Genomic DNA, 14336 nt, shown 5'->3' on the forward strand with positions numbered 1-14336 from the left:
ATACATGTGCATATATCTTTATACGTATGTATGTTTATGTATGTTTGTATTGTGTATATTAGCTCTGTCTCTGTCTGTGCTATATTTTCTATGTAATTGATATCAAGTTATTTTGTATTTCAGAGTTATCTGTGTATCTGCACACGTGTGTGTGTGTGTGTGTGTGTGTGTGTGTGTGTGTGTGTGTGTGTGTGTGTGTGTGTGTGTGTGTGTGCATACATATGTACCCATATCATAAAACACATACGTTGATGACCTATTTATCTCCAAGTCTCTCTCTCTCTCTCTCTCTCTTCTCTATGTTTCATATCTGTTGTCTATTTAACTATCTAACCATTTATCTCGCTAACCACCAATCTCACTTCGTTGTGTATCTGTCTGTAAACTTAAAACTAAATAACCTTTCATGTATCTATCGATTTTTAATATTTACATTCTCAACGTCTAATTCTTCAGCAAAGCAGTCATTCGCTGCCAAACCCTGTCCAAAAAGTTGGCAACTCAACAGCCAAGAAGAAAAAAGGAACCAAAATCAAAACGGTGATCCAGTATTTTGGCTGCGGGTTGCTGGTGCCAAAAATGGTTACGAAGTTGGACAAAGCTATACATGTAATTATATATCTAATTCATATTATATATTGCTTTTAACCAGTCACAAACCTTTGCTTAACGTTTTGGTGTTTCTCTTTTTGTGTGTGTGGGTGGGTGGCTTGTTAATGTTGTTTATAAACTAACAAATTTTTTCAAATGTCGAAAGTAACGCTTTATTGGTTTCACATTTTTGGCATAAACACAGCAATATCGGGGACGGGAGCAAGTCGATTACATCGACTTACGGTGGTACTTATTTTATCGGCATTGAAACGATGAAAGGCAAAGTCTACCTCGGCCGAATTCGAATTGAGAACCCGAAGACGAACGAAAAGCTGCTAAGCAATTTTTTTCACCTACGTGCTAACGATTCGTTTCTACTCTACGCACAAGGCTCGAAATTTTGCGGGGGATGGGGCCAATCGAGTTGATCGACCCCAGTACGCAACTGGTACTTAATTTATCGACCCCGAAAGGATGAAAGGCAAAGTCGACCTCGGCGGAATTTGAACTCAGAACGTAAAGCCAGACGAAATACCCGCTAAGCATTTCGCCCGGCGTGCTAACGTTTTAAGTGAGCGATCACAAAAGTGAACAATCACAACGGTATTCTCTGGGGTCGACCAAATTCTACTTACAAAACTTTGCTCGACTCTAAGCTATAATAAAAGTCACTTTCCCATATTGGCGCGAAATGGGACCGAACCACGTAGTTATGAAACCTCACCACACAGCCATGTCAATTCCCAGAAGCGTACTTCTTTGATCAATACAATTCAATGAAAGGCGGCGAGCTGGCAGAAGCGTTAGCACACCGGGCGAAATGCTTAGTGGTATGTCGCCTGTCTTTACGTTCTGAGTTCAAATTCCGCTGAGGTCGACTTTGCTTTTCATCCTTTCGGAGTCGATAAATTAAATACCAGTTGCATACTGGGGATCGATCTAATCGATTGGTCCCCTCCCCAAAAATTTCGAGCCTTGTGCTTAGAGTAGGAAATAATAAACGCTATTACAAGTAACTTCACCTACTGAAAATTTTCGGTTCAAACCAAATGGAAGATTCGAGTTTTATTCTCTAATTATTAATTCGTTCTTTTATGTCAAGGTAAGGAATTAATATTTATTCCGTTGTTTGAATGTTCCTTAAGTATAACATGCTCTCAGAGAAATAAGCTCACGCGAATCAATTTTAAATTCCAAGATGGAGGAAATTTCGTTTGATTTGCGACGCTGTTATCTGTGAAAAAAAAATGCATCGGTCTCATTCACGTTTCCCAGCTTTTGTTTTATCTACTAGTTTTATGTATTGTTTTATCTACTATTGTTATGTATAACACCTATGTACATGGACAAAGGATAGCATTGTTTATTTAACACCGTTGGCGCTTTGTTTCGGCGGGAAAAACTTCAGCGAATCAGAGGTCCGGTATCAATTTCCTATTGTTACTTTGTTTGTGTGTTTGTAGGTAGAGGTTGATAGAAAATATATGACACGCACACACATTCATATGTACGTATACAAACACAAACATATATATAATTGATACACATATACGTACACGTGCGCACACACACACACACACAATCTCTCTCTCTCTCTCTCTCTCTCTCTCTCTATATATATATATATATATATATATATATATATACATCATATAGTATATATTATATTCTTTTTGACTTGTTTCAGTCAATTTTGACAGTGGCCATGCTGGAGCACTGCCTTTTCAGTCGAAGAAATCGACCCCAGAACTTATTCCTTGTAAGCTTATTCCATCGGTCACTTTTGCCGAACCTCTATGTTACGGGAACCTAAGCACACCAACATCAGTCATCAAGCGATGGTGGGGGGACAGGGGTGGAACAAACGCTGGAGCATTGCCCAAAATTTTAATCTGCTAAGAATTTAAATTAAAAAATTGTTTAAATAACTTGTTAAAAACATTGACCTTACTATAGTTTTGACCTTACTAAAATGATGATCCGGCCAAACTGTTGACCCTGCTAAGAATCTTTCATCTTGTTAAAATCTTTTGCCCGTCTAAAAACTTTATTCTTGCCAAAAATGTTGATCTTCCGAAAAGCTTTCGCCTCGTTATGATGTTTGCAAAACCCATGCCCTTTTCCGTTACCTTAATTCACCTCATTTCTGCTTCAGTTACCATCGAGAGTTACAGTGGTCGTACTACAATAACTGACCTATTAGCCACGACTGAGAATGACCAGCCAAAATGTGGCCACGGGAAGTTCTCTGTCCGACCTGGTGGCTATTTGTACCAACCTGGCCGTTGTCCGAGTGTAGTCAGCTTCGGAAGTAAGAAATCACTTCGCAAAGTACAGTTCCAATGGACGCCACCTCGATGTGCCTGTGCAACCATCAGGTGAGATATTATAATTGATATTGCTGCTGCTGTTGTTCCTCTTGCTGTTATTGTTGTTGTTCTATATTTTAGAGATGAGGAATTCGTACATTATTTACATTATTTACATTGTCCGCATCTTGTTTGTTGTTATCACAACGTTTCGGCTGATTTACTCTCCAGCCTTCATCAGGTGTCCTGGTGGAATTTTGAACCCAACCCTGGGTTCTCATTCCTAAGTTATTTTTTGCTGATGTTACTATTATTATTATTATTATTATTATTATTATTTTCATTTATTCAAGGCACTGCCTGGAATTGAACACGCAATCTTGGGCTTAGTAGCCCGTGCTCTTAACCATTACGCTATATGCCCGTGGGCTAAAAAAAAAGTTGTTGTTGTTGTTGTTGGTTAGTTCCTTGTCAGTTTTGACAGAACAGACGTTTGATTGAAGACAACCTAGCAATGACCGTACAGTAGACTTGTGCCTGGGAGGGTAACTTTCTAGGTATAATCCCATGGTCATTCATGACCGAACGAAGGGGGACTCCTCACTTGTAAATGTGTGTGTGTGTGTGTGTGTGTGTGTGTGGAATAATACACGAAATGAGGAAATCATGAGGAAACAATGCAGAGACGAATGCTGAAGAACCTTTATCTCTGCATTGCTAGAAATTTCCCTTTTCATTGATTATTCTACTGTATCCTGTATCTTTCAAGCAAACTACAATGCTCTTGTACACACACATGCATGTATGTATTATATGTCTATATGTATGTGAGCGTGTGAATGTTTATAGATATATATATGTGTGCGTGCGTGTGTGTCTATGTGTATAGAGATGACCCTAAAATAAAATTTGAGTTGAATTATACAATATTTTTGGCTTATTTTCTTTTTCTAAATAGAAATTTTTTCAGGTTTTTTTTTGGCGGGTGGGGGGGGGGGGTCCCTTTACAATATTTTTTGCTTATTTCTTTTTCTAAATAGAATATTTTTTTGCTTTTTTTTTGGTTTCCCGTTACAATATTTTTTGCTTATTTTCTTTTTCTAAATAGAAGTTTTTTGCTTTGTTTTTTTTTTTTCTTGGTTTCCCTTTATAATATTTTTTGTTTATTTTCTTTTTCTAAATTGAATTTTTTTTGCATCATTTTTTGGCGGATTTCCCTTTCAGAATTACTGTAAAATCTATCCAAGGTTTCTACTACTCCGGTAATACCCCCGACGATGCTCTCTATCGAAGTATATGTCCCAAAGGTAACCATTACAAAATTTGTTATTTATTCCTCAGCACTTCGTCCTTGGTAGATCGATAGAATAAAGTACCAATCAAGTACTTGGGGTAAAGCTATCGATTTCTGGTCTTCTCTCAAATTACTAGTCACGTGACGAAATTAGAAACCATGATCTATTTATTTCATTCTCTTTTTAGCGTAGCTGTATATTCTTTGGAGATTCAAAACTCTGGTACTTTAAACCACTTTGAGTGGTTGAAATCGGTTACTTCATATATTCCTCATGCAACATTATCTTAATTTCTTCTTACATAAAAAAACAAACAACCAAAGAATGTATATATTTACTATAAGTATACTACGCATTTCGTCTGTCGTTACGTTCTGAGTTCAAATTCCGCCGAGGTCTACTTTGCCTTTCATCCTTTCGGAGTCGATAAATTAAGTACCAGTTGCGTACTGGAGTCGATCTAATCGACTGGCCCCCTCCTTACAAATTTCGGGCCTTGTGCCTAGAGTAGAAAAGAATTGCTTAGCAGCATTTCGTCAGTCTTTACGTCCCGAGTTCAAATTATGGCGAAGTTGACTAAGCCTTTTATCTTTTCATAAAATAAGTACCGGTCGAGCACTGGAGTCGATATAATCAACTTAACTTCTCCCAACAAATTTCAGACCTTATGCTTATTTGTAGAAAGAATTATCATTATTATTATTATTATTATTATTATTATTATTATTACTATTATTATTATTATTATTATTATTATTATTATTTAGAAGCAGTTTCTATTTTAATTTCGCAAAATCTCTTCTTTCGATTTCAGACATGACACTAAGAAAACCAGCCAAAATTCCAATGATGACTCTCGAGGAGGAAGTGACCAAAATGGTAAGACATAATTTTGGTTTCCTCATGGTTAAAAATAATAATAATAATAATAATAATAATAATAATAATAATAATCTGGCGTTGATAACTGAGATAATAAGATAGTAATGACCAACCAACTTAGTGAATATCTGGTACAAATTTTCCACTGGTAGGTACGTCTACTAAATTACGTATGTTTCTATTTGCATGGACATAAATGAATACATATATGATGCTTATCCATGTCCGTCTCTTTTTGCAGAAGCGGGAATCTCTCTCGCAGCTTTGCCATCATGTCGAAGAAGAAAGAACGAGCGATTCGTTTCCGGTGAATTTCTTGGAACCCCGCCAATTGAATGATCTCGAGAAATCCGACCCACGGTGGGATATTCTACAGTTGGCACTTGAACAGCGTAGAATTGAAGTGCAAACGTGCTGTGGGATTACGGTAAGACACCTGTTCTATCCATTCTCTCTTTCTCTCTCCCTCTCTCTCTCTCTCTCTCTCTCTCTCTCTCTCTCTCTCTCTCTCTCTCTCTCCCAATCTCTCATTCTCTTCCTCTCTTTCTGCTTTTCTTCTTTTCTTTCTTTATGTGTGTATATGTGTATATGTGTGTCAATGCATACATACATACATCTATATATATATATATATATATATATATATATATATATATACATCTTGTAGGAGCTATCTATCTATTTATCTGTCAGTCCGTCTCCCTGTTTGCTGTGTGTCTATCTATCTATCTATCTATCTAACTCTCTCTCTCTCTCTCTCTCTCTCTCTCTCTCTCTCTCTCTCTCTATCTCTCTCCTCACTCTCTCTCTCCTCTCTCTCTCCTCTCTCTCTCTCTCTCTCTCTCTTTAAAAAATATCTTTTTTACTAATGCCAATCACAGGACACTTTCAATCGTCAAGAATGTTTTGAGGATATCCGTAGAAACAGGATTGACCAGTTGTGTGGTGATGGGTACCCGGCCGTACCATACGCCAAACATCGTGAATCCTGGATGAGTACCCGACAAGAAACATGCTGCTATGAACTTGGTAAGAAGCTACTTTTGAGGCTGTCAAGTATAGAACCTTAAAGAAAGTCTTTGAATATTGTTTCTGTTGTTGTTGAAGTTGTCGCTAAACCCCAGGTCAGCTCTAATTCAGAAAACTTTTGATCAAAAGACATTCCAGCCTTGGCCCTCCCGCCCTTTTGTATAGCAGGAACTATATATTATCTAATAGATCCCATTTTATTTAAGACAGTAGAATGCGATTTGAGAAAGATTTAACTGTGACTTCGAAGGTTGAACAATCACAACCTTAGTAATATCATAAGGCCCTCTCACACAAAAACTCAACATTACTGGTCAGCAGACCTAATCAGCAGTGATTGGGCAAATCGGGGCGAATGCAGTTTTGCACCTCTCCATGAAAAATGCATTATGGATTCCTACGTTTTAGATGTTGGAGATTACGAATATGCAAAAAGAAAATTTCATTTCACCCCGCCCTGCCTCTTCACCAGCCCCCCCCCCCCCCCATTAATTTTTCAAAAATTTGTTTACTTTAAAGAGATCGTAGCGAATTGTCGAACACATGCAAATCGAAGTTATTGTTACAGTGAGTGCTCTGTGTAAACATGGGTATATCAATAGGTGTCATGAGAAAGCATAGGCGACGGGTGGAGTGTGGGGAGGGCAGTTTCAAATGATGGATGTTATCAGAAGATATAACTCAGAAATACATTTATATACATACATACATACATACACACACACACACACACACACATATACTCGTATGTTCATATGTGCATGCATATGTGTGTTACATACATACAAACACACACACACACACACACATATATATATGTATATATATATATATATATATATATATATATATATATATATATATATATACGAATATGTACCCATAAATGGATATCATTTATTTGCACAGATACATATATATAATACACACACACATACACACACAGATATATATATACATATATTCACACACGCACTTATATACATACTACATACGCATATATATTTATACATACATGCACACACACACACACACACACACATATATATATATATACATATATAATTTTGGTCTTGTATACGTTTCTTTTAGCTGAGAGCCGTTACGAATGCTTTGCCAAAAACTCCGCAGAACGAAGCTCTCACAGTCCAGATCACATCGCGTTTTTCGACGAAACCCATCCATTGGTTGATTTAGAATATTACCAAACAAACCCGCTGGCCAATGTAAGTATTTGTTGATCGTGTTAACCACTAAGTCATTTATGTTGATGCACGTGCATTTATGTTGATGTTGTTGTGTGTGCGCGTTTGAGTATGTATGTGCGGATGAAGAAAAAAGCGTTTTGTATGTAGGTGTGTGCATGTGTGATGGTGTATTACTGTGTGATTAAAAATTGATATATGCGTTTCTTCTTTTATGTATGTAAGCATGTAATATGTGCGCGTGTGTGTGTGTGTGTGTGTGTGTGTGTGTGTGTGTGTGTGTGTATGACAGCAGCTAATAAGGCGAGTGCTTCTGTTTGTGTCCACAGACACACACGCACACACATACACATACATGTATATATATAGACAGAGAAACATACAGATAGATAGATAGAGAGAGAGAGAGAGAGAGAGAGAGAGTGAGAAGAGATTCCTTCAATGATGTTATTTTAAAGGCTTGACAATGTTCGTGTTTGAACATTTATTTATTAAGGATTTTTCTTAAGGGCAACATGAAAAAGAATCCTTAATAAATTAGATCAAAGACCGACATAGTGGTGTCTTTATTGCAGCATATATATACCTAGATATATATTTGCAATGAGTAACTGAGCATTAAAAAATATTATTAGGTGTATATCTACAAAGATTTAGTTATTAGGGTCAGTCTACAGTTTCAATTATCGACCCTGTGGATTCAAGTTTTGTTATACATTTGAACTCATATACACAATTTCTCAGAATTACCTAGCTGTTCGACTGTGTCCATCGATCAAAGCTAAATGTAAAAATAAATTAGTAATTTAAAAAATCATGAAAATAATTATGCTGCTAATTGCTTAAAAGAAATGTAGTTGATAGTAGCTGCCAGCTTCGCAAATAAGTTTGGAAAGTGGATGTAGTTAACACAATAAAAAAAAATGTTGACTGGATCTCCGTCAATTTCGACGATGAATATTCTATAAATGACTGAGTATTCATCGAACACGTAATTAACGTAATTTTATCGCAGAATCAAACATATGACAAGACTGGTTATTACAATCATGAATACATTCCATACAAAGGGCTTCCACGTAGTTTCCACTTAACTAATTTCGCTCAAATTACTTATGTCCTCCCGAGGCTCTAATAGAGATATCTACCCAAGATGTCATGCCGTAGGATCGAATCCGGAACCTCAAGATTGCGAATCGGGAGTCTTACCATTCACCCATACTACATTTCAGTCGACTGTATTCCTCCCACCACTACCACCACCAAATCACGTGGCCATTGTGCATATCTTAGTAATCAATACTTACATCTAGCGATCAATACTAAATATCAATTTTAAATAATCGTTCATCCGCTAATTATAAACAATACGAAAACCATAATGCTAATCAATGGCAAACAATTTCAGACGGATTGTGGTGCCGTATTCTAGGGACATGCAACGTTTCATTATAGAAATTGAGAAATTGGTTTGCTTAATGTATTGGCAGCAAATATAAATTTTCTTTTAATTCTATTATGCAACAACACAATTTAGCAAAATATTACAAATTAAGAAATGAATCGATAATTGTATAATAAGATACATGTAAATTAAATTTTAATTGATTTTTGATTTTAGACTGCTTTAAGGCGGCGAGCTGGATGGACCGTTAGCACGTTGGATAAAATGCTTAATGTTGTTCTGAGTTCGAATTCCGGCGAGGTCGACTTTGCCCCTTTCGTGGTTGATAAAATAAGTACCTGTTTAGCACTGGTGGTGGAGGAGGGGATCTATGTAACTTACTAGGCACCGGCCCCTCTTCAAAATCTCAGCCCTTGTCCCTATAACAAAGGATTTTAGATTGTCTTATATTAAGAAAAAATAAGGATGTACTGGGTATTATGAGATACAACTTGAACCGATGTAAATTTGCTATCGACCACTGGAAGGCCACATATATCACGCTGTGGATTATACAGTAATCTCTCGACCATCGTGGCTGATACGTTCTAAACTCCACGCCCCACCCCCGCGATAGGTGAAAATCCGTGAGGTAGAAACAATACTGTACTGTATATTTTTTTTAATTAAATTTTATACACACGGTGGTGCACCAGCATGACCGCAGCCACTTGGCTGAAACCCATAAATAAATAAATAAATAAATAAATATATATATATATATATATATATATATATATAGTTAAAATTTATAGAGAAACAAAAGACGATGACAAGTGTATGAACAATAAGCAAGTGTATTACTTCGAATGGTGGGGGAAAATGAAAAAGTCTTTTACGTTTCGAGCCTACGCTCTTCAACAGAAAAGAATACGAGAAAATAAACCAAAAGAAAATGAAAAAAAATCTTGTCTATATATATATATATATATGTGTGTGTGTGTGTGTACGTGTGTGTGTGTGTGTGTGTGTGTGTGTGTGTATGTACATATGCACGTGTGTATGCGTGTGTGCGTATGTATGCATTTATGAACGTGTGTTTGATATTTGTTGCTAATTTCTTCATCAAACATCAACAAAATAAAATATATTGATATCAACGAAAGAAAAGTAATAATATACGCCGAGACAAAAACCTTTCCATATATATATATATATATATATATATTGTTGTTTAACTAATGTGTTTATAGCTATTATTTTGTTGTTGGTTGTTGACTATATTGTATTCGTTTTCTTGTTGAAATTGTTTATTTAAATGTATTTTGTGTGTCTTGACAAAAGACAAAAAACACAAAATAGAAAAGAACAAAAAACAAAACAATGTGCATATCTTGCATTTAGGCCAGAGATTTTAGTATGAGTGGCCGAAAGGAAAGCAAACTTTTACTGATGTCCGAAAACGGTGAACCGAAACTGAAGCATGCTAGTCGCGATCCTGCTGTGTTCACCCCGGGTCGGTCAAGGGATGATGTGCGAAACCAGGTTAAAGACACGCATCGTTATACGGGTGGGAAAAATAACGCCAATCTGAAAGATGACCGCCATCTTGTTCCAATGGTTTCTAAAAGATTGAAAGGTACGGTGTACCGGTTTAACATAAAAAAAAGAAAAAATATATTTTGCTATGTAATTATTTTGTTGGACTGTCGTTCATTTATATATTAATATGTATGTAATGTATATATCAATTCATATATATATATATATATATACATATATATATATATATATATATATATATATATATATATATATATATATATATATATATATATATATATATATATATATATATGAATATATATATATGAATATATATATGAATATACATATACATATTACATATGTATATATACATATATTCATCTGCGTATATATATATATATATATTTGTATATATACTTATTTGTTTTGTTTCTATTATTCATGTTTATTGTTTATTTATTTACTTTTGTTTGTTTAGACGTAAACAGTTATTTTGTAATGTATGTTTCTTTCGTGGTAGTGTTAAAGTACACACACACACACACACACACACACACACACACACACACACACACACACACACACACACACACACATACAGAAACGCACACGCATAAACGCGGCCATATACGTAATGTATACTTGTGATCAAGCAAGCATGTTCACGCACGCACACACATACAAATCTATGTAATAGATGCATAGGTATGTATGTATGTATGTATAATTAAAAAATATATAATTATTTATGTTGTCTATTGTTATTTTTCCATTTATTTTTCGCTAGACTTTTTAATTTTTGATAGCAATTATATATGTACTTTTATTTCATCTTACCAATAATATATATTAAAATAATGATAATAATAAAACTGAATGCTAATAATTATTATTACAATTACATCTATAATCTTCGATAAAGATCCAACTGACGCATGTTCTCTTTCGGGGTTGGCATATTTTACAGACTATCAAGATGCCGGTTTCTGTTGCACTGAAGGACTTCGAGTCGGTCAACGTTTACCCACGTCTAGTTCAAGAGTGACCCTACGTAAGTTCTGTAATATTGTGCGCACCCAATATCAAGATGCGAATCTTCAGAGAGACCAATCAGCGTGCTCGAAGGCCTTTCTTAACTGCTGCATCCAATCAGCAACCAAGTAGGAATTATTCTTTTATATTCATTAATTTATTTTCATTAATTTCGTACAATTATGTTGGTATTTTAGTGGTGGTGTTGGTGGTGGTGTGTGTGTGTATGTAGTGGGGTTAGTGGTTCGAGCGTCGGGCTCACAATCATGAGGTAGTGAGTTCGATTGCAGGACCAGGCCGTGTGTTGTGTTCTTGAGCAAGACACTTTATTTCACGCTGTTCCAGTTCACTGTAGAAATGATTTGTGACGTCACTGGTGCCAAGCTGTATCGGCCCCTTTGCCTTTCCCTTGGATAACGACAGTGGTGTAGACAGGGCATGCATAGGCGACTGCTGGTCTTCCATAAACAATCTTGCCCAGAATTGTGCCTCCTCGGGAGGGAACTTTCTAGTTATAATCTCATGGTCATTCATTTACGAAGGGAATCTTTACACTTTTACCCTTCATTTAAACATTTTTTAAAGTAATTTCTTTATCCTGATGCAGCGGGCAACGGACAAAAGATGTACCAAGTGATAACTGGAAGTTTTATCTGTGAGGTCACGAAGGCGGTGAACTGGCAGAACCGTTTAAAATTACTAGTCATGTGACTAGGAATCCTAATTACTCAGGAGGCATCGAGCTGGCAGAATTGTCAGCGCGTTGGACGAAATGCTCAGCCGCATTTCACCTGTCATTTGTCTGCACGTTCTGAGTTCAAATTCCGCCGTGGTCGACTTTGGCTTTTATTCTTTCGGGATGGATGAAATAAGTACCAGTGAAACACTGGGGCCAATCTAATCGACTAGTCCTCTTCTCCAAAATTTCAGGCCTTGTGCCTTTAGTAGAAAGGATTATTATTGTTTCTAAAGCAGCGAGCTGGCAGAATCGTTAGCGCTCTGGACAAAATGCTTAGTGGCATTTCGTCTGTCTTTATGTTCTGAGTTCAAATTCCGCCGTGGTCGACTTTGCCTTTCATCCATTCGAGATCGATGAAATAAGTACCAGATGAGTACTGGGGTCGATGTAATCGATTTATGCCTTCCCCCGAAATTGATGGCCTTGTGCCAAAATTTGAAGCCATTTTCACTCAGGCCTGAGTGCGTAGTATTGTCGTTGTTCTTGTTAGTAAGTGACGTTGTTCTAATTGCTGTTGTTGTTGGTTGTGACGCACTTAACAGTTGTTTAGATAGAATGCTCTGCATAAATATAAGCTTCAACTATCGTTATCTTTTATTTTTCTTTCTCCTTCCAGTGAACGAGGAATCCCAACTACCACCGTGGGGCCAACAGAGCAAAGTCAAAGCAGAAAACGTCGAGGTCGAAAAGGCAAAGTGTTAAAACAACGGAAAACGCCCCAAAAAGCCAGTCGTCTTCAAAGAAGAGATAAGTTTTCAAGTGACATCGAAAATGGCGGTGGTGTTAGTGAAAGGTTTAATTCTGGCATTGACGGCATGACCACCACTGATGAACGCAAAAGGCGAGTCGCAAACGGACACAGAGGTTTAGAAAATTTCTATGATGGAAAACCCACGGGAAATAAGAGCAGAGGTAAAGCGAGGAAACTGCGAGGAAGTCGTGAAGAATATGATGATGGTATAGATGGTGATGATGATAGTGATGATGATGGTGATGATGATGGTGGCGTTGATAAACTCTACAATTATGACGATGATGGTGCTGATGGTGATGATGATAATGATAATGTTGATGATATTAATACCGATAAAAATGAGAAACCGGAAGCGGAAGTGAAGAAAATGAAAACGAAGAGAGAAAAGAAAGAAAAGAAAGAAAAGAAAGAAGAGACTGGAATGAGAGAAGAAGAAGAAGAAGAAGAAGAAGAAGAAGAAGAAGAAAAAGAAGAAGAAGAAGAAGGAAAGAAGATAAAGGAAAGAGTGAAGATTCCGAAGAACGGACGAAATCGCCAGTTCCTGAAAAATCGAAAGGCGTCCAATAAAAGCAGAAAAGGAAAACATCGCAGGTTAAAATCGAACAGACGCCGCCGTCATTGAAACAATCGCTATTGAATCTAAACAACACCCACACACACATTGTGGGTGGGTGTGTATATATATATAGATATATATATAATGTGCATGTTTCGTTTGCTATTATTATTCATTATATAAATTATCTTGTATGTGTAATTATTGTAATATATATATATATATACATATGTAGATAGTGTAATATATGTAAATATTTGTATATATTGTAAATCGATATAAATATACGCATCCATGTATAACCATACACACACACACACAAACGCGCTTATACAGAAGTATATACTCATACACACACGTATACACGCAAACACGCACACATCAGCCTGTGCAAAATGCACACCTCATTAACATAATTTATTTATTGTATACACTTTTACGAATAAAATTTTTTTAAAGTAAATTAGACATTTATTTTTCTTCAATATACATTTCTCTCTCTCTCTCTCTCACTCTCTCTCTCTCTCTCTCTCTCTCTCTCTATCTATCTATCTCTCTCCCTCTCTCTCTCTCGCTCTCTCTCACTCTTTCTGTCTGCCTGCCTCCCTGTCTGTCTATCTCACGACCTTTTGTTATTATTAATAGACAAAATTTACAGAGTGACAATGGACGAAGCTCTCGGTCCTTGAGTAACTCTGTAACCTCTACCGATTGATAATATATATCTATACATATAATGTTCATGTTTGGCGGTTAAATTTTCCTCCTTGTATCACCAAACCTGTCTGTTTGTCTGCCTGCTCGTCTGCCTGTCTGATTGTCATACGTTCTTCCCTCTAAAACGTCCAATGTTCTATATTCGTTCCCGAGATGACCAAAAATGCAGAGAAGCATGGATAAAGATAGGTGTACAGTCGTTTAACTTGAGTGGAATGTTCTTTACATATAACAATAATTACTTTAGTTGAAAAAGAACTAGTTAAAAAGAACATGGTATCACAGAATCCTT

The 14336-nt window shown here is 36.4% G+C and overlaps 1 protein-coding gene across 1 annotated transcript in view; it reads left to right on the forward strand.

Annotated features, from left to right (window-relative positions):
• LOC106872865 (uncharacterized) overlaps positions 1-13527 on the forward strand; it is a 14065-nt gene extending 538 nt beyond the window's left edge. The window contains exons 2-11 of the mRNA XM_089366550.1: positions 457-609; positions 2750-2972; positions 4128-4210; positions 5013-5077; positions 5322-5507; positions 5962-6109; positions 7202-7335; positions 10103-10337; positions 11214-11406; positions 12634-13527. Coding sequence (XP_089222676.1) covers positions 457-609; positions 2750-2972; positions 4128-4210; positions 5013-5077; positions 5322-5507; positions 5962-6109; positions 7202-7335; positions 10103-10337; positions 11214-11406; positions 12634-13393 — 2180 coding nt within the window. The 3' untranslated portion in view covers positions 13394-13527. The remainder of the gene's footprint in view (positions 1-456; positions 610-2749; positions 2973-4127; positions 4211-5012; positions 5078-5321; positions 5508-5961; positions 6110-7201; positions 7336-10102; positions 10338-11213; positions 11407-12633) is intronic.
• The last annotated feature ends 809 nt before the right edge of the window (positions 13528-14336 follow it).

This window comes from Octopus bimaculoides, chromosome 19 (assembly GCF_046866305.1).
Source record: "Octopus bimaculoides isolate indiv1 chromosome 19, ASM4686630v1, whole genome shotgun sequence".
Classification (NCBI taxonomy): Eukaryota; Metazoa; Mollusca; class Cephalopoda; order Octopoda; family Octopodidae; genus Octopus; species Octopus bimaculoides.